Consider the following 26,569-nt stretch of genomic DNA (forward strand, 5'->3'; position numbering starts at 1 on the left):
CCCCTCTGTGTCAGGACTTGTGCCGCATGGCACTTGCTGTGCTGTCCCTAGCTTCTTCTGCCTCCTGTCCATACTCTCCTGGATGGACAGCTCTACCCGATGCAGAGCACCGGCCCAGACTGAGTACTCTCATATTAGCCAAGAGTCTTTGGGTTGCAAGTATCAGGGACTTACCTGTGTGAAAGGCAGCTGATGAGGGACAGTAGTATATTGGAGCCAGTATATCCACAAACCTAGTGGATTTAGGTAACACATTTATAATCTCACAGTTTCTGTGGGCTAGGAGTCTGGCGCAGCTTCTCCGTGCCCTCTCTTAGGATTCTGCAAGGCTTCAATCAAGGCTCTGTCTGGGCTGCATTTGACTGGAGAGGAATTCACTTACAAGCCTACCCTGGTTGTTGGCAAATGCATTTCCTCATGTCTATGGAACTTAGAGCCCTGGTTTCCACTGGCTATGGGCTGGAGGCTGCCCTCAGTTTCCAGAGGCTGACCCGTGCTTCTCGCCCCATGGGCATCCCCTGACACGGCCACTTCCTTCTTCAAAGACAGCTAGAGAGAGAGAGCCTCTGGAGCCAGTGTGCTGGTAAGGTAGAGTCTTATACAATATTGTAATCACGGAAGGAATATCCCGTCACTGTTGCCAAATTCTGTTGGTTAGTTATAAGCCACCAAAGGGATGTGGGGGTTATATAGGCACAAACACCAAGAGGTGCAGGTCATGGGGGGGGGCACTAGAGCTTGTCCATCAGGAACGGCATGGAGCCCATGGTAGAACTGAAGCAGCCTCCTGAGGATGCAGCTGGCAAGTGGTCAGGAAGTGAGGCAGCTACTTTCTTCTTTTCTCTCTGTGGTTCCCTGGTCTCTCAACTCTGCTTCTCCCTGTTCAATTTCTCTTTCTGCAGACTTTTATGCTTCTGTGCCTATGGGCCAAAGATGAACACTGGTCCCCCGTTTTCTCAGGAGATACTGATGGCTCAGCCAAACCAATGGTCTTGCTGCCCCCAGGTTGGGTAAACAGCCTTGTCCAATCAACCACCGCCAAAACGATGCAGAGTCACATAAATAAACCTAGCTCTAGAGCCCTGTTGCTGGGGGTGGGGACACTTCTCAGAGATGGCAAAGTGTAGGCAGAGCAGATGTTCCCAAAGATGTCTGCCTCAGCTGTCTTTCCATGGTTTCCAGAGCTAAACAAACAAAAACACCCAAGCCTTCAGGGAGCTACAAGAACAGCAGGTTCTCTTTCAGCTTCAAGGCACAGGAGCTAAACTGTGTTCAGCTCAGAAGTAGGGAGGATGTCCTCACTCCCAGGAGGTCAGACTGAGTGCCTCAGGTCAGATCAGGGGTCAGATACCACCTGTCCCCCACCCTGTCCTTGTATCTTCCTCCAGCCCCTCTCTCCAGGCCCCCTTAAGGGGTTTCCTTCCTCCTTGAGCTCAAGTACAAAAACAAAAAAGCGCAAAGCCTTCATGCAAATCAGCTGTGCAAATAGATGCCTGGGGACTCATAAACTCCAAGGCTTCATCAGATATACCCAGACAAATCTGAATTCTCTCTGGGCTCAGAAGATCTGTCGCCTTACAGAGCTGTCAGCAGGATTAGGGATGGGACAAGTGAATCTCGGAGCCCGGTGCTTGGCTCGAGGTAGCGGCTCAGTACACTGAGGTGGTAATGGCAGCACTGAAGGCAGAAGGGGAGGAATAAAAAGGACGCGGAGACAAAAAAGGAGAAGGTGGTGGTGGTGATGCCGTGGTGACCCTTGGTAGCCGAAGTCCAGAGACCTAACTCGATGCTCTGACTGACACCTTGGTACTCCACTTGTGGTCCATGCACCAGCAACATCAAAATCTCCAGGAAGCCTGTTAGGGACACAGCATCTCCGGCCCCTCTGTGCACCTGCTGGAGCCGGGTCAACATTTTAACAAGACCCCCAGCTGGTCCCTCCACATCTTAAAATCTAGGCAACACTCCTCTAACTCATTGCTTCTCCAACGTGGCTGCACACTGCACACTATCTGGCGTGTTGAGACCCACGGCTGCTGGGGCCCCGGCTGCGGAGATCTGATGTAAGGGTGTTGGGTGTGCCCTGGTGGGTGGGCAGGCTTTTGTAAAGCTCCCTGGGTGATTGTAATGTGCAGTGGAGTTTCAGACCCACTATTCCAGGTAGGCCTGCATTCAGTTATATGTAAGAGTGTCCATGTTAAAAAAAAAAGCCTGGAATTAGGGTGTCCAGAGCCAGGGGGAAGTAACCAAGGGTCTGGCTCCTTCAAGCCCCTTAATATGCCATCTTTAGTATGGGACTGTCGTCCTTATCATCACAAGATGGTTTCTGTGCCTACAGACTGTGTCTTTGTTCCCGACAGGAAGCTAAAGGGATGGGAGAAGGGATAAGAATCAAGTGTACATTCAAGGGCACAGATTAAGTTGACTCTTCTTTAACGAGTGTCCTTGGACGCCCCACCCGGCAGCTTCATACTGTGTTGTCCAGAATGATGTCACACGGCCACATATAGCTGCAAGGGAGACTGGAAAGTTGAGTATTTTAAGCTGAACACGGTGTCACCCTGAACGAGAATTGTGCTGCTGAGAGTCGGAAGGAAGGAGTGAATGACCATCAGTCAAGAATCCAGCACCGGGGATGTACCTGCTGGGCTCCACTTTCCGCTTTGAGGGACATTCCTGGCCTCTAACAGATCCACCCCCGGCCCTCTCTGGAGGGACTTTTTACCTGCCAGAGACCAACACCCCAGCGCTGCCTTCCTGTTCCATCAGCACAGCTTCCATCAGATGTGAACGACCCTCAGGCAGGTGCCAGAGTGCCAGCGGGAGATCCTCCCACACCGCCCCAAGATCTGACACGGTGCCAAGGGCCGGGAGAGGCCAGGGAGGCAGGCTCAGTTCTCCTGGGAAATAATGGTGAAAGCGTGCCCTTCCTCACTCAACCACATGGGCTAATTTCTGTAAAAGTACTTTGTAAATTGCAAGGAGTACCATGACAGGTTGAGATGACGATGGCAAGAGTGCTCTGGGGGGACCTGAAGGCGGGGCCCCAGCTCTCCAAGCCGTCTAACCTTCCCGTTGTCGGGAAACAGCAAGAATTAAAGGTGGGCCCTCCCCCTCTTCTCAGAGCGGCCCAAAGCTGCAGGTCTGAGGCTGCCGAGTCTGCATGGGCTGGCCAGCAGCCCAGAGCTCTCAGCCCCCACCCCTTTCCCAGGCTGCTGTGCCCTTGCACCCCCAAAGGAGGGGAACTGTCCAGGACTACATTCTACTCTAGCAAATTATTCTGTTTTCAGATGGCCTGGGACCAAAGCCATGTCACTTTGCTGCAGTCTCCGCATATGGGACCTGGGCCAGCAGGACGCCCGGGGACACTGCGGGGTCTCTGGGAGAGGCTGCGGAACTTCTTACCAGCAGTGCAATGTCACTGCGGCTGCCCACTCCCTCTGGTCCGGGTGCTGGTCCCTCCGCCCCTCCACCTGCTCCCAGCCATCACCTACGATGGGTGACAGCACAGCAGCACAGGGAGAGCCTGGATGAACGTCTCAGGCCTTAGCCTCCGGTTCCTGGGGCTGATAAACAGTTGGCCAGGGGAGAGCCACCTGCTTCAGAAGGGAGGTGGTGAGCTGTACTTTTCATATCCATGTCCTGTCCAAAGAAGACAGACAGAAGTCTGGGCTCTAACCCTGAAGGAGTCTGGGACATCGGCGACCTCGCCCCTCCATTCTAGGCCCAGGATAGCTCTAGCTTTCATTCTTCAAAGTGAGATGTTACACAGTTTCCGGGGTTTGCGTTTTTAGTGTTTAACAATCATCAAGTGGCATAGAACTGAGCCTCTGCTCTATCTAATACGCGCCTTCTGTCCTGGGCGTCTTCCGTGGTCCAAGCCCCATGCCGGATGGCTTCCCTGTAGTTGCATCTTTAATCTTCACAGCCACCGTACGGAAGTACGACTATTTTCTGTGTTATGGATGAGGAAACTGAGGCCCAGATGATGCATTAGTTAGGATTAAATTTGGTTGCAGATGACAGGGAACCCCAGGTGGTTTACACAAGGCAGCTTCCCAGATCTCTGGCAGCTGCCTGTTATTTCAGATGCAGGAATTCCAATGCGGTGGAAGATCCTCCCAGCCATGGTCCAGGACGGCTCCCCGGGGGTTCTGCAATGTCGGGGTGCAGCAAAGTGACTGCAGCGATGTCGGGGACATGGTGTCCCTTTATCCTCCCTTCCTAGCATCGCCTCACTGTCACAAAGGGCTATGCTTTCTCTTTAAAGACTTCCTGGAAGTTGCTCGTGTCTCGTTGGCCAGAACTCTAACATGCGGGGGCCACAACTAGCAGCAAGGGAGGGAAATGTAGTGTTCATTTTAGATGGTCATATACCCAGCTAAAAAATGGGCACTTGAATACCATGAAAGCAGTTATGAGTGATTAAGACCACAGACGGCCCGCAGAGTTGTACCACCTGGGTTTAATATTGTCTCCATCGTTCATCAACGTGTGACCTTGGGTAGTTCATGCATTCACTTTTCAAGAAATATTCGGCGAGCCCTTACTCTGTTCCAGGCACTGTTCCCGGAGCTGAGGACACAGTGGCGACCAAAAAGACAAAACCTTCTGCCCTCCAGGAATTTACATTCTAGTGGAGAGAAATAAAGCTAATAGGTGAAATATACAATGCGTTAGGCAGTGTTCTGTGCTGGGAGAAAAATAAAGCAGGGAAAGGGACAGGAAGCGTAATTTTAGGCAGATTCTGGTGCAAAGTGGGGAGCTGTGGGGAGCGAGGAAAAGACGTGGTCCAGGACGGCTCCAAGCTCATTGGCCAAGTGACCGGAAGAGTGGAGTTGCCCAATTGCCAGGAAACGCACAGCTGAGAGCAGCAGGTTTGGGGACAGGGAAGAGGGAGGCACATCAACAGTTTGGGTTGGGATCAGTTGAATCTGAAGGACCTATCATACCTCCAAGTGGGGCGGACAGGAGGGGCCGTGGATGGATACATGTGCCTGGAGTGCAGGAGAAGCCCAGGCTGGAGATAGATATTTAAGGCAAGAGGCTGAAATGAGATTAAGGAAGTAAGTATGGTTATTTAATCTCAGCGTGCCTCACTTTCTTCATCCGTGTTCTGAGGATTAAATGCAGTAAATAGAAAGCACTTAGATCATTGCCTGGCACATCTGTGTTTGTCGCGGTGGCCGCTGTATCTGCCTAAGTTTACTGCACTTACACATGGCTGACAAGTGGTTCAGGGACTGTGCTGGGGTTCCCAGAGGAGGGCTGCCTCACTCGGCATTCAAGGCTCTATGCAGTTCAGCCCACCTTCCACACTTAACCTCTGACCCTCTCTCCCAGACCTCCAAGCCTCTGCTCCCCTCACCCCAGACTGATCACTCCGGTGCTATTCCTTCTCTACCACTGTCCCTAGTGACCCTGGCACCTCCTCTAGTGGCCATTTCTGTAGGTCCTTCTCTGCTGCCTCTTCCTCCAAGAAGTCTTCCTCATTCACACCCCCAACCCCAATCAGACATGAACTTGGCCACCTGGAAACCCTTGGAACCCTTGGGATGCCCGTTCCTCTCTCCCTGGAGCCAAGCCGCTCAGGTGCCCAACTGTCTCCCCTGCACCCCAGGACTAGAAGCCCCAGGAACCAGTCTGGTATAGCTGTGTGCCAGAGCTCGGGGATGGGCACCCAGCAGGCACCCACCGTGTCCGCCCACTACACCTGAGTGAGGCCGTGGTGAGGAGCAGTGAGGCCAGTGTTTGGGGAGCTGGTGTAATGCCCACGTTCCGCTGTCGTTGACATACAATGTTATATAAGTTTCGTATGAATGACCCCTATTTTTGAACTCAAAAAGGAGGACCCAAGGTCTGACAAGGCTCAGGGTGCCCCCTGGAGTGGAAACCGGGCGTTATCCTCGGCGCAGGTGGGGCAGGCGCTCGGGTCACGCCGCGCAGGGGGCAGGGCCCGGGACCTGTGAGTCCAGGCGTCCTCCTGCTCCTCCGTGTCCCCGGCCCCCAGCCACCAAGCCACCTACTGCCTTGTGAGTTGTGAGCTGGAGCCCCCCGCAGCACGGTGGCTGAGGCCGGCTCGGGGCCCAGCCCGGCTGGGTCCCCGTCCCCGCCTTGCACGTACTGGCAGGGGAGGCCAACATCTGACGCCTCTGTGCTCGTGTCCTTTTGGTAGTGAGACCAAGAACAGGTTGACTGTGTAGATCCAGTGACCGAGAACCGGTGAAGCTCTCAGGATACGTCTGAGCCGGTAGCGTGCGCTCACTGAACGCTCAGTACTGTCGCTATTTCTAGCATATTATTTAGCGCTGCTTTCCCTGAAGCCGGCCCTGCTGCCGTGGCGCCCTCCCCTCTCGCCCGCCCAGGTGTCACCAGGGGCCAGGCTCTAGGCCCGCCTGGGACAGCGGGGCTCTGGGTGGCCACGGCTCCCTGGACTCCTGGGAGGCCGAGCAAGGCCCCCTCCTCTCACGCTCTGCCTCCACCCTGCAGATTTTAACGAGAATGGCTTCATTGACGACGAGGACCTACGGAAGGTTGTCCTCCGACTGCTCAACAGCGACGACGTGTCGGAGGACCTGCTGACCGACGTCACGAACCACGTGTGTGCCCGGGGGCCACACGGGCTGGGTTGGGCCAGGCTATCACCCAAAGCCCCTGGGTGGCAGGCGGGGTGAGGTGTCCTGAGGGACGGGCACACGGATGTAGGCAACTACCCCCTACGTGTTTGTCTTTCCTCCAGAATCTTAATTCCCTTCTGGGGTCCCCAAGAGCAGGTGCCCAAGCCACCCACACTGCAGTCACTGCAGGAAGGTGGCCCAACGGAGGCTTAGCATCAGATGGACACATCACAACGTCCCCTGGCCCACATTATCCCAGCACAACACAATGCCCGGATGTCCTACAGTGACAGCCCCCAGTGTGACAGGCCGTGAAAACAGCCTTGTGAATCTGTTTGTCCTAAGACCATGAGAACGTTCAAGTGCTTTTGGTCTAGGTCGAAACCAGAAGCAAAGATAAAACCAGGAGGGGTCATCACTGCCTCCTCGACCTGACTGGGCCCCTTGCCCTACAGAGCCCCTGCCTGTGTCTGGGTGACAGGTGGGGGTGGGGGAAGCCACCCTGTTCGCCTCCGTGACCATTTCTACTGCCACGTTTGTGTTAGAGGCACCAAGGGGACTCTTCCACAATGAGACGAGCCCATGAAGTCCCAGGCTTCAGCGCACATAAGCTTGAATTTTCATGCCCTTGTCTGGGGTGGGAAGTAACAAGGGTGGGAGGTGGGGAGAACACCTGTCTCGCAGGGGGTCCCGGGACTCAGATATGTGCCGGGCACTTAGCAGAGAACCTGGCCTGTGGCCGCACTTGGTGAGAGGCACCCCTCCCCCCTCTGCCTGTATCTCCACGTCACTTTCTCACCCTGGGCCCCTCTCTGCTCTCTGGCTCTCTGCTCTCTGCTCTCTGGCCCCTCCTGTACCCCTGGCCAGGTCCTGAGTGAGTCGGATCTGGACAATGACAACATGCTGTCTTTCTCAGAGTTTGAGCACGCGATGGCCAAGTCTCCAGATTTCATGAAGTAAGGTGTTCCAAAGTAGGAGGTGGCGGTACCCAGCGTGGGGTGGGGGCAGAAAGGGCCAATGGGGAGCCTCCGTCTTCCCAAGAGGGTCATGAGTGTCCAGGATACTTGGCCAGTTCTTTCAGAATTGGCAAAAGCGGGGCTTCTGAGAAGTTAGGTGCCCTAAATTTCTAACCTTCAGAGAGAGGGAGTGGGGTTTTAACCAGCAAAGGCAAGGCTGCATTCCCGGCTTTGTGAATGACGTGGGTGGTCCGGATGTGGGTGCTGCCCATGTATAGCTGGCCTGGCCCACCGGTGTCTTCTGCCCAAGCCCAGGGGGCTCCGGGACTGCCTGGCAGTGGTGGCCTTTGCCACTGCCCATCCTGCTCCCTTGTCCCAACAACTCCCGCAGTCACCAGGAGCTGGGGATTTGCATGGGGGTGTGAAGGTGCTGGTTGCGGAGCTCAGAGAAAGCTCGAGTATTTCCAAACCTTGTTTCAGGCGAAGGGGCCTTAACGCTCTTATATCTTGGTTCAAACACCCTTAAGATGATTGGCCAACTCCATACTGCCCAGGCCACGTTTAACAGTCTTGTTCGGATCCTTCCGGTATCGGGAAAGATCCCGTGCCCCTGGGAGGCATCCCCTTCGTGATCGAACAGCCCTGTTGGAGTGCCCTCCTTGTGTTGAGTTGGCATCAGTTTGCATGTGTCTGCTGCTCCCCCCGGGCCCTATTCTGCCCTTGGTCCCACAGTCTAGGTGATTTGGATAGCAAAGAATGCCCACTCACGATGGTTTGACAAAGCAATTAGAAAAAAGGACAAAGACAGCTACACCTCAGAACACCCAGCCAGGAATCAGCATGTTTTCTCTCTTCTCTGTGCCTCGAGTCTCTGCCTCTCACCTCAGCTCCCCTGCACTTTGCTCTACATGCGAATCGGCAATCTCTGCTTTGTCTGACACGAGGCCGAACGTGGCCTCCCCGCAGCAGTCAGGTTTATATCTCCTGGGTTCTGAATGACCCTCGGCCACTCCTAAGTAGTATCTCTCGGCTCTGACTCCAGATTCCCAGGGAGAGAATCCAATTGGCCCGATGACTCTGGTCAGGTGTCCACCCCTCTTCCCCCCACCTGGCTTGGGGACAGGGCTCTCCATTCTGTCATGGCTGCTATGGGGCTGAGGCTTGGGCAGACCCTCTGAAAGAGGGTCCCCACCTGGAACCACCCCAACTAAGGGTAATTCCTCTTCATCCATAACAGCCCAGCACATTAGTGAGGCCAGAATCCTCTGTTCCTTGACTTTTTCTTTGAATCTCTCCCGTTTCTTTCCATTAGTTTTGGCACTGTGAGGTTCTGACGCCCTTTGCTTTCTGGTGATGCTAAAAGGAGCTAAAGAGGCCTTTGGGTTGGCTTGTGACAGCTTGCAAGCTGGCCATCTCTCAGACAGAGGGACATGAGAGCAGGGCCATTACGAACCCAGAAATTGGAGGGTACTTTAGATTTGCAGCTCAAGGTGGCTCATGGGATGCTTTCCCTCAGCTCCTTTCGGATTCACTTCTGGGGATTTTGATGTGGCTACAAAGACCCGATCTGGCAGCCTCAAGGGGGAACCACTGGAACTTGGAATTCAACCCCCTCCAGGCACTGGGGGACTTTGATCAGAAGTACGATTCTGTCCCTGTCCCCCCCTCACTTCTAGGCTATTGTTTATTCAATAAAGCAGAAGAAAAAGCCTTTCCCTTGCCCTATCGGTTCATCTTTTGACGACGGGATCGTGTAGAAGTGCTTTTTGTTGATAACCCCTCGTTCCGGCGCTTAAGCTTGCCAATGACCGTGAAAACTGGATGACCAGTCTTCTGGGGGACAGGGTTCAAATCCCAACACATGTCACAGCAGGGACCAGGCCAAATGGACTGAAGTTCACCAAGAAAATCTACATCCTCCCCTCCCTTCACTGGAGCCACCTCCCAGCATCCTCCGGGGCCAATGTACAGAGACGTGTATATAGTGGTCACTCCAGTCGGCCTCTGGCTTCCCGGTCCTTGTCAAGGGAGAAGACATCTTGGCCCCATTTGGCACCCCCAGGCCCCGGGATGCGAGAGCGTGTGACCAACAACTGGGATTTATTTGTTTTGTATTCAGCCACATCCTGGAATGGATTTGGCCACCACAGGGACCCTTTGGGGCCCAGCTGGTCTTGGGTCACAGGAGCAGGCCCTTATAAGGCCTCTGAGAGCTGACAGATGCTCTGACAGGCACATGGTTTTTCCTGTTTACATCATCCTCTGGGGAGGTGTCTAAACACTGGCTCCCAGGGGAAGGGCTGTTTCGCCCTCACCTGAACCTACAGTGGTGTCTTTGCCTTTCGGTCCTGACTCACCCACTCAAGAGGTAATAGATTTCCCATTGATCGATGAAGTCCCTTGATCAAATCTAAGAGGCACTGGAATGTTGGAGAACTCTTGTCCTGTGGATACACACCTGGCCTGAGGTCCCCATCCTAGATCTTGTCTATCGAGGGGCTGTCACCCACATCCTGTCCCCTGCCCCAGCAGGTCTCCCAGGAAGTGGGGAGCAGCAGCTGGGCGAGCGCACGCTCCAAACCCCTAACCTCACGCCCGTGACCTGGGAACCCATTCCCCTGGTTTCCTTGAAGAGTGGCTTAGTCCGCATCACTCCTTCGTGTCCTATTCTAGAAGCAGCCCCGGGGGTAGATGCCAAGTCAACCTGTCCATTCCGGTCTGGAAAGAATGCAGAAAGTGGTTGCTTTACACAGATCATCCTCTCAGGCACACAAGGTCCCTCAGCACTGTGTCATCCCTACTCCCCAGTCTCCACATGGGCCACAAGCAAGTTATGTAGTGGAAAAACTAGGGCTTGGGTCAAAAAAAAAAACCTGGGTCGCTTCTAAGCTGTGTGAGCTTGGGCAACTTTCTCAGCCTCTCTGAGCCTCGGTGTCTCTATCAGTAAAGTGAGGCTACTGCTGCTTCCCTCTCAAGTTATCGGGTGGATTAGATGATGCCAGGCCAGGGCTCAGACTGGAATTCTGCATCGGACCCCCTGTGCAATTGTTCTGGGGTCACTTCACTTTCATTCTCAGATGTACAATAACGGCGCTTCCTCTGTTACACGAGTGGGAGCCGATGGGGCGTATCTCTGGACCTGAGTGACCCTGCCACCAAGCCTCGGGAGCCCTATAGTCCTTGGTTCTACCTGCCCCCACCTCAGAGGAGGGCTGCGTGGGCCCAGTGGGTCAGTGGACGCTGCTTCCTCCTGGCTTGAACCCCTGCACTGAGCTTTTGACAGCCCTTAAGACTCGGTGTTGGGTGGGACCCTGGGGCGCTGTCCCGCTATGGCCAAACGTTCCTGGAGGCCAGAGGCGAAGACCACGGGTTTGGACGTGGCTCAAGATTTTATTCCGAAAGGCCGACCTGGTCAGGGCCAGGCTCTCCAGCATCACGCTCTGAACTCAAAGTAGCAGTCTCTCCTCTGCCGCTCGTGGGGGGTGACCCTCTTCCCCGAGGGGAACCTCTGGTAGGTCTTCAAGTTCTCGGGAGATACTCTTAAAAGGTGCCACTTCTTCTCTGGGCTCAGAGGAGGCCTGGGGGAGGACGGAGACAGGGTTATGCAGCGTTCCAGAAAGGCTGTGCCCACCCACAGCCCCGTGTGCCCCATTTTCTAGCCCACCCTGAGCTGGCTGCTCATCAGCTCAAACGTCTTGTAAGTCACCCTGCAGTCGAGATCAGAATAATTTGCATTTGCACAATGGCGCAGCGGTAAAGAGGGAGAACCTGGGTGTCAGACAGACCTGGGAGAGATTCCAGGCTCAACTCCCGCTGGAAGGGCACATGGATAAAATGGACCAGTGTTGGTACCTCCCATCCCTGTTAGCTTTGTTTTGAGGACTAAATGAGGTAATGCGTATAAGGCACTTAAATAACGCTGGACGAGGAACAGATACGCAACAAATGTTATAAGAAATGATGGCGATGGTCAGCGAGTAGTTGGAAACCCAAGATCTTTCCACTGACCTCTTGACCCCTCCTTCCCCACACAACACCTTGGAAGCACAGACTTCCGATTCCCGCGCCTTGGTGACAGGAGGGACAGCAAGGGAACCATGTGCCTGGATTATCTCAAAGGGCAGAGCTGGCCTTCCCTGGGGAAAGCAGCTCTCTCAGATAAAAGGAGTGAGGTCCAAGCAGTGGAAAACTTTCATATTTTGTTAGATGGACAGTTGGACTTTGAAAGATATTTTGAAGTCCCAAGGAGAACGTTTTCCGAGTCTGGTCGGGACTGGGGGGGACGCATTTCCCACTCTCGTAGTGCCCTCTGTGTCCACCAGAGGGCAGCAGTTCCTTGCTACTCAGAAGCAGCGGTGCCCACGTTTGGACGAGTGTAGCTGCAAGGCTGACACTGCAGGGGGGAGAAGCCTGCAAGGTTCAGGCCAGCCAAGATGACGGGTTTGCTCCCAAACTCCCCGTGCATCTGGCCAGGAAAGCACTCTTTCAGACTCTGCCCATTCTGCTCATCCCTCTGAGGCTGCCCTTAACCTTGACCCCCTTGCTGTGTGACTGTCACCCTCTGCACCGTAGGCTCCTTAGGGTGAGGTCTTCACTCATTTCTCGGCGTGAGTGGCTGTGTGCCTGGCTGGAAGCAGGTGCCCCATGGACATGTGTTTGTAGCATGCGTGAAGGGGGGGAGGGCAGGCACTCACAGGTCGGTGGGGAGGGGGTATCGTTCCCACTCCTTCACAGGCAGCTCGAAGTAGGGCACCCGGGGCACCATGCCCGTCTTGTCTAGATAGTACTTCCTATGCTGCTGCGCCATCTACGGCTCGACCCAAAGAAGAGATGACAGGTTGTCAGTGTGCAGGAGTGACCTGGGGCACCCGCAGTTCCTGCCTGGCTATACCTGGGCAGGGGGTGGGGCCATCTCCCTTGTTGGAGTCCCCAGCTGGGTGTCCTCTCTGAGACCAGCTCCCATCTGTCTAATGGCGATGATGGCTCACCCCACCCCAGCTTTGCTACGGAGAGTAAATGAGGCGAGCGACCAGCGGAGGTCAAGGGTGTGAATCCTGGCTCAGCAGGTGGCACAGGTAAGCTCCGTGTGTTTGTTTCTCCCTTTCCCGCCCCCCTGGACTGGGGGTGCTATGCGTGAGAGCCATGAGGGAAAGCAAAGCCCCCCCCCCCATGCCCATTGACACGGTCCCCACAGCCCCTTGGAGTCTGACAGCATTGACCTGGTCCTCTCCTTGAGGACCTGCCTTCTCATACAGTTCTCTGCCCTGAGGACCAGGGGGCACCTGCGTCTTTGAAATCGGGCTGGAGGCATGTTTGCAAGAGAAGTGAGGGAGAGACCAGGGTTTCTAGGGACACGGCAGAGAATGAGCCCTGGCCCCCAGTGAGGTGGGCGAGCACCCAGGTGCCTGTGACCCTCCGGGACACGTCTGCACCAGGCCCAGGGGAGGCTGTAAGAGCCCGAGGGGCAGGACAAGGACATCGGGGTGTGGGCAGTTAGGTTCCGGTCTGGGGCTGAGGTTGACTTGGGGTATGGCTTCAGAGGGGCTGCTAAGCAAGGAGGTGTCAGGTGGGCACCAGGACCCGGGTACAATCGAGACTAGACCTGGGGCTAGAACCAGGGTCGGGGGCTTAGTGGCCCTGTGTGTGAGTGGTGGGGGGCGGGGTTCATCTTGTAGGTGGATCTTTGATGTTTTACTCTAGTAGGAAGTAAGCGAGGGTCCACGGGGTCATGGGGCAGAGGTGAGGGTGGGAACACCTCCCTGGGGGTGAGAACACCTCCCTGGGGGTGGGCTGGGGCAAGAGCCCCAGGAGTCCCTGGGGTGGGGGGTCATCTGGGAAGCAGTCTAGGCCCTGTCCCCGACACCCCCAGCCAAACTCACTAGGTTCCCTGCTGGCTCAGGGGCTCGGAGAAAGCAAACAAAGTCCCTCTTGGAGGGTGACGGGGATCACTCCAAGCCCCTCCCTCCACCGCCCGGGTTGCTGGGGGGACAGCAGCCGGGCCCAGGTCAACCCACCTGGTAGAAGCCGGTGAGCTGGGCGGAGCGGCCACTGTCCAGGTCGAAGCGGGTGTAGCTGGGGGTGTGCAGCCAGCGGTCCCGGGTGTGGGAGCGCTTACTCAGCACGAGGTTGGGGTCTGAGGAGAAGAGGGTGGGGAAGTGGCCGCCTTTGCTGAAGACAGTACGGCTCTTCTCCAGGGCTGCGTCGCGGTGGTCCTGGAAATACTTGAGGGTGGCGGTGCCGTAGGGGGAGCCAAAGGAGAAGGCCACGCCGGGAACATGGCCTTGGTACCTGCGATGGCCACGGGGTGGGGGGGGGGCAGGTCAGTGCACGGTTCCGAGGCCAGCTCCAAGACAGGCCCATAAAGCCCGGGGGCGGGGGTGGCGGCAGGCCCCGTGGGTCGCTTCTGGGCCTTGAGAGGCTTCCCTCGGATGCACTGCCCAGCTCGGGGCTCCGGGGAAGGGCGAGCGAAGGAGAATCTGGGCCTCTTCTTCCCGACAGAGGCTGGTCACTCCTCCGGACCAGGGGCTCCCGCAGGGGCCAGAGCACCGGGGCCCCATCCTGAGCCCTCGGCAGGGCCGCGGGCACATCACTCTCCATATACTCAGGGTTTGGCCCGAAGATGGGGAGGTGTCCTGCCACTATCTCATCAGGGGTAGGGAGGATCTAAGAGGTTGGTGGGGACGCAGCAGTGACGTGTGACATCAGATCTGTGGTGGTCAAGGCCTGGGCTCACACGTGCAGCTTCGCTCCAGCTCAGCCACCTCACGAGGCACCACTCAGACGGCCTGCAAGGGGTCCCGTCGCCCGTTGCAGCCACGGAGGCCAGCGACAGGGACAGGGGACCGGCGGGCGGGGACGCTTGGAGACACAGAGGACACAAGCACACACAGTACGCTGAGGAGCCCTGGTCGGGTGAGACTTCCACAGAGAGCCAAAGACTTGTTTTGGCCACGTGACGGCCGAAGGGCATGAGCGTCAGACTTTGTGCGAATGACGGAGAGTCTTGCTTCTCCAGTCAGTCGCTTCTCACCCCCTAAAACCTCACCCTGGCCCCACGGTGCCAGTGAAATGGCTTTTGACAGGGACACCTGGGTGGCTCAGTCAGTTGAGCGTTCCACTCTTGGTTTCAGCTCAGGTCATGATCTCACGGTTCGTGGGTTCAAGCCCCACATTGGGCTCTGTACCGACAGTGCAGGGCCTACTTGGGATTCTCTCTCTCTCCCTCTCTCTCTCTCTCCCCCAAAAAAAGAAAAGAAAAGAAATGGCTCTTGACAAGGGCGCCAGGGGTCTCCCACAGCATTGGACACTGCTGACCTCTGCGGTCTTGAAACGCCGCTCCTGGATTTTACGACACTGCTCTCTCCTTGTCTGCTGGCTTCACCCGCCTCTCTGACCGTTCCTTCTCAGTTTCCTCCGTATGGTGCGCCTCTTCTGCTCTCTTTCTCCGGGGCCTGTCCTGTGCCCACACGGTCCCCTGGGTGATGGTATCCAGGGCCTTAACCTTCCCCCTTGTGTGGATGACCCTGGTCTACATCTCCAGCCCCGAAGCCCCACCAGACTCCTGCACACAGCCGCACACTACGCACCCCTTGCGGGTGTCCTGGGCTTTACCCGCACCCCCGCCTCCAACCTCTAGTCCCATCTTGGTGACGGACACCCCGCAGGTGGCCAAGTCAAGCTTCATCCATCACGTGCAATTAGTCCTCAAGCCCAGGGTTCCATCTCTGCCCTGGGCGTGGGCCACACGGCCTCTTAGCTGGGCTGCGGGCACAGGAGCCCCCCATCCTCCTAACTGTGCTCTTACCTCCCGCCCCTTCCCCCTACCTCCACCAGAGCGACCTTTCTGAAGTCAAGCCCTCAGCGTGGCATTCAAGGCTGTCCGCGAGCCGACTATGTCCCCCTCTCCAGCCTCACCGGCCTCCCTGCTCCCGGTTGTAAAGAACCATTTGCATGTTCTTTCTCCCACCTCCTGCCTGCATTTCTCCCCTGGGTTTCTGCCCTGGGCCCCCGGCCCCCGGGTGCTTGCCCCCGAGGACTAAAGACCTGCCCTGTCACTTTGAAGATCCTTTCCTTGCCGCCTCTTCTAGGTCTAGGCGGTCCTGCTCTCCCTGCTGCAACGCGAGCCGTGCCTGCTCCCAATGCTCGTGTCTGTTTTCATGTCTCTGTCTCCGTCACTAGACTACTGGGAGCCTCTCGGGCACAGCTGGGTCACGTCTTCCTCACCTTCAGATCCCCAGTTTTCCGTACCAGGTCTGGCACACGGTCTGAGTCGGAAATGTCGAGGAAACAAACAAAAAGATGAGTGGGTGCGCGCCTAGGGCGCCAGCGACGTTTGCGGCCGGACCTACTCACACAAACGCCGGAAGACCAGGCTGCAGGGACCCCGGCACCTGTCCTGAGGCCTCCCTACTGTGGTGCTTGATGCGTCCCCTTCTCTCAGCCGAGTTCCCTTACCAGGGAAGCCCCAGGGGGTGCGGGGAGCCTGAGGGCCACTGCGACATCGCGGGCGTCCCCCTCTCACCAGGCCAAAGGGCACGGTGGCCTCTGGGGTCAGCGCTTCAGGATCACCTGTGCCGGCTGCTCAGGGCCCCCTTGGCCTCCTCCCCAGTAGAGTCAGATGGCATTGCATGGTTTCCTCCTCCTCGTCTTCGGGTGGGAGGCGAGAAAGCCAAGCACGGTGATTACCGACGGGGCTTCCGATCGCTCCCCACAGTAGGTGAAACAGAGGAAGAGCCCCTCCCGGGCCCCTGGCCCTACCACCCCTCCACAGCGTGTCCCTTCCAGAGCCTCGCAGCATTTGAGGTTCCCCGGGCCCAAGCGGGGAGTGAGGGGAGAAGCCGTCCACCACACGTAGGCCTTTGTCCGGCCTCGCCCCTCCTGCCCTTGAGACCACGACCCCGGGGATCCCAGCCTTCTCCCTCCTGCCTCTGCCCTTCTGTCCTGGAAAGATGCTGGGGCTGGTGATGCCTGCAAGGTCACCTTGGCCACTTCCGGGACAGAGTCCTCCTCTCCGCCATGGTTTAGCCCCTCCTGGGTCTGGAGCCCCCATTCCTGCCCCTCCCAAGGCCTCACGCGTCCAGTCGGCCCCTCCCGGTTTCTCTCGGCCTCTGCCCTCCCTCCTTGCCATCCGTAATCTCTCCTCTCTTGGCTTCTCCTCCTCTGCCTACCGAGACGCATGTTTCTGTGCATTTGTCCCAGGCTGCGACATCCTCCGGCGGACCCTGCGGCCTCACGTGTCCCCCTTCCTCTTCCTTTATCCCCGAATTTCTCTGTGGAAGGAACACTGTACCTTCTGCCTTTGCTTCCTCCTCCCCCATTCTTTCCTCGACCTCCCTCGGCCCGACCGCTGACCCACCGCTTAAACGTGAGCCTGTATTTTTTTCATCAAGGTAACACGAGACCATCCAATCGCCACCTCCAACATCCTCGGCTCACCCTCTTCCTGCGGCACCTGCACTGAGGCAGAGACTCGTTTGCAAGAAACAGCACGCGAGCAGGCCGAACGGAGCTCCTGGGGGTTCTCCGTGCTGTGTATGAAACCTAATAAACATACAGGCTCCACAGCCGGGGGGTCACAGATAAGCAAGTAGGGAGCCGCTTCTTCCTTCCCCGAGCCTCTGTCCCCTTACTTGCTTTGCCACCTGGGGGTGGAAGGACATGGGACTGGTGGGTTGAAGAGGGAAATGAGGCTTGTTGGAGACCACCCCGCCCTCCCCCTTTTCCTTGGAAGCAAGCAAGCCCACGTGACTCCCCTGTGCCCTGTTTTGGGTGGCCACACGCTGCCCTCCAGGAGGAAAGCCTGTCCCAAGCCAGCCCCGCCTCCTCTTTCCGGGGCTCTCAGCTTTCCCTCTTAGGTCATCTTTCTTATTCCTCAGGGGGTTCGGGATGAAGGAGGAGAGAGGTGGGGGCCATCAGGTGCTGTCAACCCCCAACGAAAAGACAAGAAAGCAACAGAACGAAAACTAAAGAAAGGTGGCCCGCCACAGTCTGTAGGGACAAGAGCGTGACCCGAGAATATCAAACCGGCCACGCGGTCATTAGCCGTAAAGGTGGCACCCGGGCCTTTCCCGGCATGAAAGGGCTCAGGAAATAAAGCAAAACCCATAGGCTCCTGCAAGCAGTGTGCAGGGACAAAATCCTGCCAAGGAAGAGAGGAGTCAAAAGAAAGGAATACCCAGAAATGTAGAAATTGTTAAAATGACTGGTTAGCTTCAAGTCTATTTTTTTTTAATTTTTTTTTTTTTAACGTTTATTTTACTTTTGAGACAGAGACAGAGCATGAACGGGGGAGGGTCAGAGAGAGAGGGAGACACAGAATCGGAAGCAGGCTCCAGGCTCTGAGCCATCAGCCCAGAGCCCGACGCGGGGCTCGAACTCATGGACCGCGAGATCGTGACCTGGGCTTAACCGACTGCGCCACCCAGGCGCCCCCTATTTAAGTACAGAACTAGAAATATCAGCCAGGTGAAGGCTGCTTGCAGAACAGAATGTAAATGTTATAAAACCAGAGGAAAAAATAATTTCCGCCACAAAAATTGGGGGGGGGTGGGTGGAGGGGCATCGACTTGCTAGGAATTTGTAAGGCAGAGTCAACCCGCAGCACCTAAAATTAAAACACGCCGTTGAAAAACATGCAACGCAGTGACTCTCGCCCCTGAGTGGTTTTTATTCCCTCTCCCTCTCCCTACTTTAGAGGGATCTTTTACGAATTAATCTCTCTTGAGCTGAATTGGCATTTGTCTAAAGTCTGGCCATTCTTCCCATTTTGTGTCCGTATCTTTCTCCTCAGTTGAGTTCTAGTAAGATTACATTTCATGATTTTCATTTTATTTTATTTTATTTTTTAATTTTTTTTTCAACGTTTATTTTATTTTTGGGACAGAGAGAGACAGAGTATGAACGGGGGAGGGGCAGAGAGAGAGGGAGACACAGAATCAGAAACAGGCTCCAGGCCCTGAGCCATCAGCCCAGAGCCTGACGCGGGGCTCGAACTCCCGGACCGCGAGATCGTGACCTGGCTGAAGTCGGACGCTTAACCGACTGTGCCACCCAGGCGCCCCATGATTTTCATTTTAAAGTAGCAAATATGGCACAATCATATGTTTCTAGCATTGCTTTGTCTATCTTTCTGGCCGGCCAGCCAGCCAGCCAGCCTCTAGTCTCTTAGCTGAGTAGACACGCAAAGAGAAACTTGGAATGCCGTCCCCCCAAATGCTAACCCAGGTTAATTCCAGGCGTTTGGATTTGGGCTGGTTTGTTTCTTGACGCTTTGTACGTGCATTTTTTTTTTTTTAAGACAGTGGGATAGTGTTGGGAGTTACTTTACTGGGAAGCTACTGTGCCCTGCGTACTGGGGACGCAGAGGTCCACAGCTCAGCCTTTCTTCCTGCAGCCTACCCCCTCATTCCATTATTTACTGAGTTACACGGTGGGTGCACGAGCTGTGCTGGAGGTGGAGGGGCTGATGCTATTAAATGCAGGGAGGGAGGCCCGTTCCCGGGGTGGGGGCGGGGTAGAGGTATTGGGGAACTCCACCAAGGGCCTTCCTTTGTGGTCAGGCTTTGAAGAGGGGTCAGTGTGGAGGGGAATCGCCTGGGAGCTGGCTCTCTTCCTCTGCTCATCTACTAGGTGCTTCTGGGTGCCCCAGAGTCCCCTTCTCTTCTGAGGGACCCTCTCCCTCTGGGAGAGCTCATTTATGTTAGACTTCTAACACCTCCCATACACCAGAGATGCCCGGATCTGTGTCTCTATGTTTCTTTTCTTTTCTTAACGTTTTTAAATTTATTTTTGAGAGAGAGAACTAGAGCGTGCGTGGGGGAGGGGCAGAGAGAGAGAGAGAGGGAGAGAGAGAGAGAGCATGAGCTGGGGAGGAGCAGAGAGAGAGGGAGACACAGAATCTGAAGCAGGCTCCAGGCTTTGAGCTGTCAGCACAGAGCCCGACACGGGCTCGAACCCAAGAACTGTGAGATCATGACCTAAGCCAGAAACCAGGACTCACCCCATCCTCCCTTCTCCATCCCCTCCGCACCCCTCCTCTCTCCCCAAGTCCCCAAGTGACGTTCCCCATAGCAGCCAGGCTCCCTCTTCGCTCACCGGGGTGATCTTGAATCTCTGAGCCAGGCTCCCAGACTCACCCCTCTAGCCTGTTGTCCACGCTGCTGCCGGAGTGATCTTTCTCAAACACGTGTCACACCACCGTGGTCACCTCTCTCCCTTCTCACTTCCCCACAAGCGCCCAAGGTCCTGGAAGCATCACATCTCTGGGCCTCACGTGCTGTCCGCACCTCTGAGGCTTTGCACACATTTCCTCTACCTGGGATGCCGTGTCCCGGGGTGTGGGGGTGGGGGAGTTCCCTACCCACTCCCAGCACCAGGGCTCTCTGGCGCCTTCCCTTACCACACACCCTCTACCTAGACTGTGTGTCACATCCTTCGTGCACAGTCAGGTGCACACTCGTTTATCTCCTGTGCTAACCTGTGCTCTCTTTATCCTCGGCACCTACGTGGCACCTCACCCAGGACAAGTGCTCAATAAATGTCTGCTGGAGGAGGCAGAAGTCCAGAAACCCGGGGGCCACCACGTCCCCGAACACTGTTTTAAAGGGGCTTGGCTCTGATCTACAAAGCGCACGCCGTGTCCCGCCCACAGGGGCCTTCGCGTTCGTACTTGGAAGAAAGGAGCCATAGACATGTGACGTGTTCCCGGGATTCTTGTCTTCACCACCCCCAGGCTCTCTGCTATACTCCTCCTCTGCTCCCTGCTTTTCCACCTTCTCTGAATGCCAAGATATTTGCATCCCAGTACAATAGAAGCCCTCTCCTCCGCAATCCTCCTAAGGTTCTGCTTCCACTGGGGATCCTATTCAGAACCTGCCGCTCACGGAGGGGCACGGGTGTGTGCACAGAGGTGCACACGGTCACATTTCTTTAGCGCTCAGAGGGCACGCCTTGGCTAGCCAGGTCTGTGTCCCCTGGATGCACTTGCGTTTGTGTGCCTCGAGCAAGCCCCTGTGTGGTCCTATGGTAAAGCTTTCCCAAGGCCTGTTTTTGTTGGACGTGGGGCTGGCTAGGGAGGAGAAAACAGAGGGGAATGAGTGACAGGTTTTGTAACAGGGCATTCAACAGTCCCCGTGGCACTGCCACACCTCCTCCTGGACCCCCTCATCTGCTGCCCGGCTCCTCACCCACCTGCACACAAGCTGGGAGACAGTGCTCAGCTGGGTCCCCAGCAGCCACCGTGGGTGCGCACGCGCGTGTGTGCGTGTGCGCGCGCGTGTGTGTGTGTGTGTCCCAGTGCGTACAGAGAGTGTACAGGGAGCAAAATGGCCCCATAGCTGACATTAAAATTAATTACCAGGAGCCATCAGAGATCCCATGAGCAGCCTTATTAACTAATTAACTTGCAACTATTCGGCACATCCTCATTCCGCTGGCGCTCTCCTCTCCTCGACACTTCCTGCTGAGTGCAGTTCCTTCAGATCCTTCCCCTGGGCAAAAACTTTCAAGGGCCCCCCATTGTCTATGAAATGAGGAAGGAACCAGCCAGGCACTCCAGGCCGGCCTGACACCGGGCCTCCCGGAGGGGGGCCTTCCCAGCTTCTAAACCACATCCGTGTCCTTCCTACTCCCGCTCAGCAGGCCATCTGCAGCTCTGGAGGCAGAGCCGGCCAGCACCTCCACCCCTGCCTTCCCTCAGGCCATCCCCTCCATCCCCAAGAGGCTTCTCTCCTCCTCTCCCGACCTTGTGACCTCAGCCTCAAGGGCCATGTCCAATACCCTCTTTTCCAAGGAGCCACCCACAGACCTGCCTGTCCTCTCCATTGAACCGTCTGTGCCCTTTGTGACCCTCTTTATGTCCCACCTCACATTCTCGCTGTGTGCAATTACCTGGGCCTTTAGTGTAGTCTTCCTTTCTGGAATATAAACTCCGTGGGGGGGGGGGGGAGAGCAAGGAGTTCTATCTGCGTCCCTGTCAGTCCTGGCACTCAGTAGCTGCTCTCCAAATATTTGTTGAAATGAACTGACAAACGGAGGCACATTTTTTAAGGGCTGATGATTCTTCTGGAAAGAAGGAGGGGCCCTGTTATGAAGCCTCGGTCTCCAGGAGCACCTGACCCCCTGTTCTCAGAAAGGCTCCCCAGTTCCTTAGGGTTTCGTGAGAGGCTTCAGTGAGCTATCTGGACACGCGGGGTCTCCTATGTCTCTTTGGCAGGTGGCCTTTGTTTGGTAGCCCGGGATGCACCTGCCTGTCCCGGGGCCGCGCCTCCAGTGGCGGGGCTGGGGCTGAAATGGAAGGGGCTCCCCTCTCCCACCCGGAAGGTGAGGTCTCAGGCCTGAAGCAGCTGGCAGGAGGCAGTGGTGTGCTAGAGGTGGCCTGTCTTGGCTCATACTGGCTGACGAGAGCTGATGACTAAATTTCGAGGATTTTTGTCCGGGCTGTGGTTAAACAAGCCCGGCTTAAAAGCGAAATTATACAAAAATACAAGAAATTATATAAAGTCACAGTGAAAGAAATCACGTTGACGGCAAAGGCAATAAACACCCAATGCTCATCACCACCTAATCGTATCGCCGTGTTTCGTGGCCGTCTGTGTTCTTGGGGTTAGCTGTGCCTGTTGTGTCTGGAGGGCAGAATGACTGTGTGTGCTGTTTTGCGTCCCGCCCCGGCTCTGCAGTTGTGACACCATTTTGGCGGCTTGAAGTCAGCCGTGGTGGGGGTGTTGATGCCGCAGATAGTAGATGAGTGCTACAGATCACGACCCACCCTGTCTCCAGAGAGCTGGTTGCCAAACATTTACCAGCAGATCTATCGTACGGGGATCCTGGGGAAGTGGATACAGCCGCCTTTGTGGGACCGCCGTCCTGGAGGTAACGGCCACCCTCCTGATAGTGGAAGGCACTGACTTTAGGGTCCCGGAGCCCAGGCCAGCTCCGCGGCAGATATGGGCACAGCTGCCACTCCAGGCAAATGCAGGGAAGTAGGGGGCGGGAGAGGAGGGGGTTGCTGGTGAAAGTCCTGGCTGCTGGTGACAGCCCCTGGTGGAGCGGGGGGGCATCGGGGGCGGTAGTAGTCTGGCCGTGAATGAACGCACGGTGGCAGGTCACGTGCTTGGACTAAGAGCCTGGTGAGGTGTGGGGGGAGGCAGAGCCGGGGGGGGGGGGATACCACTGAGGTCGACCTGCTAGCAAGAGGCACAGAGCCCCACTGAGGCTGATCTCATCCCTTAAAAAGCCTCACAATCCCAGGGACTCGGACCCAAGAATCCCCCGCTCATGGCAGGGGTGGGCACACAGCCCAGACAGTGGCAAGGTGCCTGAAGGCTGTGCTGCCCAGAGCAGCAAGGGACCAGACAGAGCACCCTGGCCAGCGAGTCTGAAGACCAGCATCCTGTTCCCCTTGGTACCGAGAATCAGTCCCTGAACACCGCAGGGATCTAACTAATGATAATAGACGGCAGCTGGAGGGATTCGGGAGAGCCTGGGTGCTGAGGTCACAAAGACACGGCTGGGTAGCTTGCTGAACGACCCGAGGCAAGCTGCTTATTTCTCATCTGGGGTGTTGCAAAGGGTTTTTACAGAATGTTTGTAAAGAGCCCAGCACGGTGCCTGGCACGTAGTAGGTGCTCATTACCTGGGGGCTCCCAATGCCACCACAAGGCATCAGGGACCCGGTGCCAGGCCAGCTCTTCCAACGCCAGCCTGGGGCTCGTGCAAGTCCCCCTCTCCCCCGGCCCCAGACCTCAGTGACCACATCTGGAACAGAAGAGGGCTGGGCTACATGATCTCCAAGGTCTTTACCACTGTGAATACTCCCCGCCTCTACGAATCAAACTGGTAAGGGGGACGATCGGAGCGTCGGAGGAGACTGGCTCTGCTTAAAATCCTGTGATTAATGTTCGAAAAGGCACAAAAATAATAATTATCCAAGTGTGGTGGGGAATCTTGGATTCTTTCATTAAGTTAACAAAATTAGCAATGAGGTAGCATTTAGAAACATAAGATAAGTCCATTCATTCCTCGCTGATGGGGATCTTTAGGGAGAGCACATGCCTCCCAGAAAGATCCCTGCAGAGAAAGCCACAGATACAGGCTCGGCTATCCAAACTAGTCCAGTTCATGCTTGGAGCCTTCTTTATGATTCACTCATTACCACAATTTCTAGATCAATCACAGGACAAAGTGCTCAAGGGAACTGCAGACAAGCGGTGCGGCGACAGAAGCAACCTAGGATTGCTTCCGAAATATGCAACTTCCCCTGGCAGAGCAGGGGGACATTTCGGGAGGGTTAAGTTTCCAACTGGGGACAGTGGGGAGCATCAGAAAAAAATATAATTGCGCGTAGAATGAAACCTCACGATGAACACCCAGAATGCGGTGTAAACACCACTCTCCAAGGCTGCAAAGATGGCTTTGAACTAAACCTTCTGTATCTACACCACCACGGGAATCCATCGAGGGCGGCCCCCTGCTTGTCTTCTCACAACCCCTGGCACCTCCCCAGCGCTCAACACGTCTTTACCAAAGGAATGTCCAAATGAAGCAATAACTACCTGGCCAGATTCTTGGAGCCCACCCAGGGCCCACCCGTCTTCTTCTCGCCTTCATCCGACAAACACTACTGTTGCCTGGATCCTAGGTGGGCTGGGGCGCGAAAGGCCAGCTCCCCTTCTCCGGTTCCTCACGTTGTCACTCCTGCCCAGGGGTCTCCAAACCCAGCTTACCAGGTGGCTCCCTCTCCTCCCCCTTCCCCGGGTCCCAGGCTGGGCATGCTCTGCGCTCGCTGGGGACTCACTTCCCAGGAAGAGGGACGCGGAGAGAGCCCCTGTCCGCGCCCAGCCGTCGCCTGCTCGGGGCACGCAACCCCTCCCGGGAAGGTCACCCAGCCAGGTGAACAACTGGAGCCCTGATTCTTTCAAACCCCAAAAGCGCAAGTGCAGAGTTTCCAGTTTCTAGCGAAAGGAGGGTTTTGCGGGGTGGGGGGTGGCGCTCCGACAGAATGGTTCAGGCAGGGGCGGGGCAGGGGGCGCGACGGCCTTACCCGGGCATGAGGCCGAGGGGCACGTAGGTGGCATTGAACTCGGTCAGTAGGGTGCCCGCGCTGCGGGAGGCCATGGTGGGTCCCTCGAGTGCGCAGCGAGCCCGGCGCCTGCCCCTCCCTGCCCGACGACGGTAAACAGCCCGGGGTCCCCTGGCAACCGCGTGCCTGGCAACGTGACCGTGACCTGGGCCAAGCCACCGCCCGCTGCATTGTTCCGGGGCCAGCCCCCTACTTGCTCTCCTGTGGGCCTCCAAGCTCAGCTTTCACGTCCGGGAATGGGCTCATCTCTGCCCTTCACCACCAGCAGGGGTGTGGTGCCGCTCAGACGCGGGATGGGGTGGAAACTCTGTGGACAGGCCCGGCCCCCATGCGCCCCAAGTGCCCTTCTGCCCCCTGCAAGACTCGCTGACCCGGCCTGGAGCGTCCCCGCTTTGGAGACAGAGCAGAAAGCAGCAGCCCCACCGTGGCTGTGCTCCAGGAGCCCGAGGGGCTGCAGGAAGCCCAGGAGCCAGCGACCCCCCCTCACCCCCCCTTCCTCAAGGGGAGTTGTCTTCATTAATCTCTCATCTCTCCCTGGGAACTTCCCTCTCACCTTGTCTTGCCCCTCAAACTACTCCACACGAGTGGTTTACAAGTAAGGGGCAAAAAGCAAATGGTGGAAAGGTCTGGGGGTGTGATTTCCACCTGTCCCGGGACCCAAGTTCAGTTGGCGTAATTGTGCCACAGAGCAAACTTGCCAAAGGCCCCGGTGAGGCTGTCTTGTAACAGTGCCCCCCTCCTGTAGCTGGTGCCCCCAGGTCCGGTTTCTCCAGCGATCCTCCTCCCGGCCGGAGTCTGTAACTGGGGCATGAGAGTGGTGACAGCCTCCAAGGCGACATGCTCTGCGACTTGGGGCCAGACCTGCCTCCCCAGCTCCCCGTGCAGCAGCCCTGATATCAGCAAGAACCCTCTGCGGCTTACCCTTGGCCTTCACGGTTCCATCCAATCCTGTCCGACGAGAAGTGTTTTCTTCACAGCTTGATTCTGTAAGGCAGTTGATGAAGACCACAGACACTAATGAGCTCGCAGGATGCTTTTGCAAGCGGAATTCTCAAATGGCTTTCTCTGGCAGACGACAATGGAGTTGGGGGAGAGGGGGTGCACAGGCCTTCCAAGAAGTGCAAGAAACAGGAAAACGGTGGCCTGGGGAGGAAAAGGAACTGAAGGGGAGTGAGTGCTCGTAACCAGGTGGAAGTCTGTGCCCGCCCTTCAAACTGCGGTCAGATCTGTGTATGTCTAAATCCCCCCTGCAGAATATGAGCAATAATGAGAAAGGCATTTGTAAAAGTTATAAAAAAAAAAACCAAAACAACAACAACAACCCTCCGGTCAGGTGTGCTATACTCTAGGAAGGTGTTCCCCTGGCCCAGGTCGAGTGCCCACTGTGTCCCCCATTATAATTTGCCAGCCGACTGTGCCCATGAACCTGGCACTCTTGTGTGGCCTGTGTTCCAGTCTGTCTCTTCTGCTTAAGGCCGGAAACCGGATCACATTCGCCTCGGAATCCCCAGCACCTGTTACTGGAAGGAGCCAGTGTATGCTTGCTGAATAAATTTTATACTAAGAGTTCCAGAAATGGATAATGGTCAGGAGGGAGGAAATTAAAAAGTAAGATCTGGCTTAGGTTTCAGAAGGTCAGCTCTCTCCGCTAAAGGGATGCCATGCGTTGGCAGAATAGAATTACTACCCTTTTATCGATATAGAAACTGAGGTTGGGCTGAGCTCAATGCCTTGTTTAGGGCGAGTTCATGGGCTTTTCTCTAAAGATGCACAGACCTCATGAAATTCACCCCCTACAGGAGAGAACCACCCAAGGGCCTAAGGAGGAGATGGAGGGGTTTTTTTTTTTTTTCCTCTCAAGTGCTACCAAGCCCTATGAACAAGGTCACCTAATAACCTTATTTATAGAACATGCTAGT

At 56.1% G+C, this 26,569-nt stretch overlaps 2 protein-coding genes across 2 annotated transcripts in view; one reads left to right on the forward strand and one right to left on the reverse strand.

Annotated features, from left to right (window-relative positions):
• The window catches only part of CIB4 (calcium and integrin binding family member 4), a 50,293-nt gene extending 41,009 nt beyond the window's left edge, over positions 1-9,284 (forward strand). Inside the window, exons 5-7 of the mRNA XM_043604349.1 lie at positions 6,490-6,599; positions 7,485-7,573; positions 9,090-9,284. Coding sequence (XP_043460284.1) covers positions 6,490-6,599; positions 7,485-7,573; positions 9,090-9,120 — 230 coding nt within the window. The 3' untranslated portion in view covers positions 9,121-9,284. The remainder of the gene's footprint in view (positions 1-6,489; positions 6,600-7,484; positions 7,574-9,089) is intronic.
• A 1,659-nt stretch (positions 9,285-10,943) lies between these two features.
• Positions 10,944-24,749, reverse strand: FAM166C (family with sequence similarity 166 member C). Its single transcript, XM_043604347.1, has 4 exons — positions 24,612-24,749; positions 13,588-13,861; positions 12,268-12,380; positions 10,944-11,151 (listed from the first exon to the last, which is right to left on the reverse strand). The coding sequence occupies exons 1-4, from the start codon at positions 24,683-24,685 to the stop codon at positions 11,007-11,009; spliced, it is 606 nt and encodes a 201-aa protein (XP_043460282.1). The 5' UTR covers positions 24,686-24,749; the 3' UTR covers positions 10,944-11,006.
• Positions 24,750-26,569: the final 1,820 nt, after the last annotated feature.

Source organism: Prionailurus bengalensis, chromosome A3 (assembly GCF_016509475.1).
Source record: "Prionailurus bengalensis isolate Pbe53 chromosome A3, Fcat_Pben_1.1_paternal_pri, whole genome shotgun sequence".
NCBI classification, from domain to species: Eukaryota; Metazoa; Chordata; class Mammalia; order Carnivora; family Felidae; genus Prionailurus; species Prionailurus bengalensis.

Bases quoted from the DNA above. Each gene is read 5' to 3' on its own strand.
- FAM166C (XM_043604347.1), bottom strand. From the start codon at position 24,685: ATGGCCTCCCGCAGCGCGGGCACCCTACTGACCGAGTTCAATGCCACC. The intron at 12,381-13,587 runs GTGGGTTGACCT...GTCGAGCCGTAG, and splicing joins AGCTCACCGGCTTCTACCAG to ATGGCGCAGCAGCATAGGAA. The intron at 11,152-12,267 runs GTGAGTGCCTGC...GTCCTCCCCCAG, and splicing joins TACCCCCTCCCCACCGACCT to GCCTCCTCTGAGCCCAGAGA.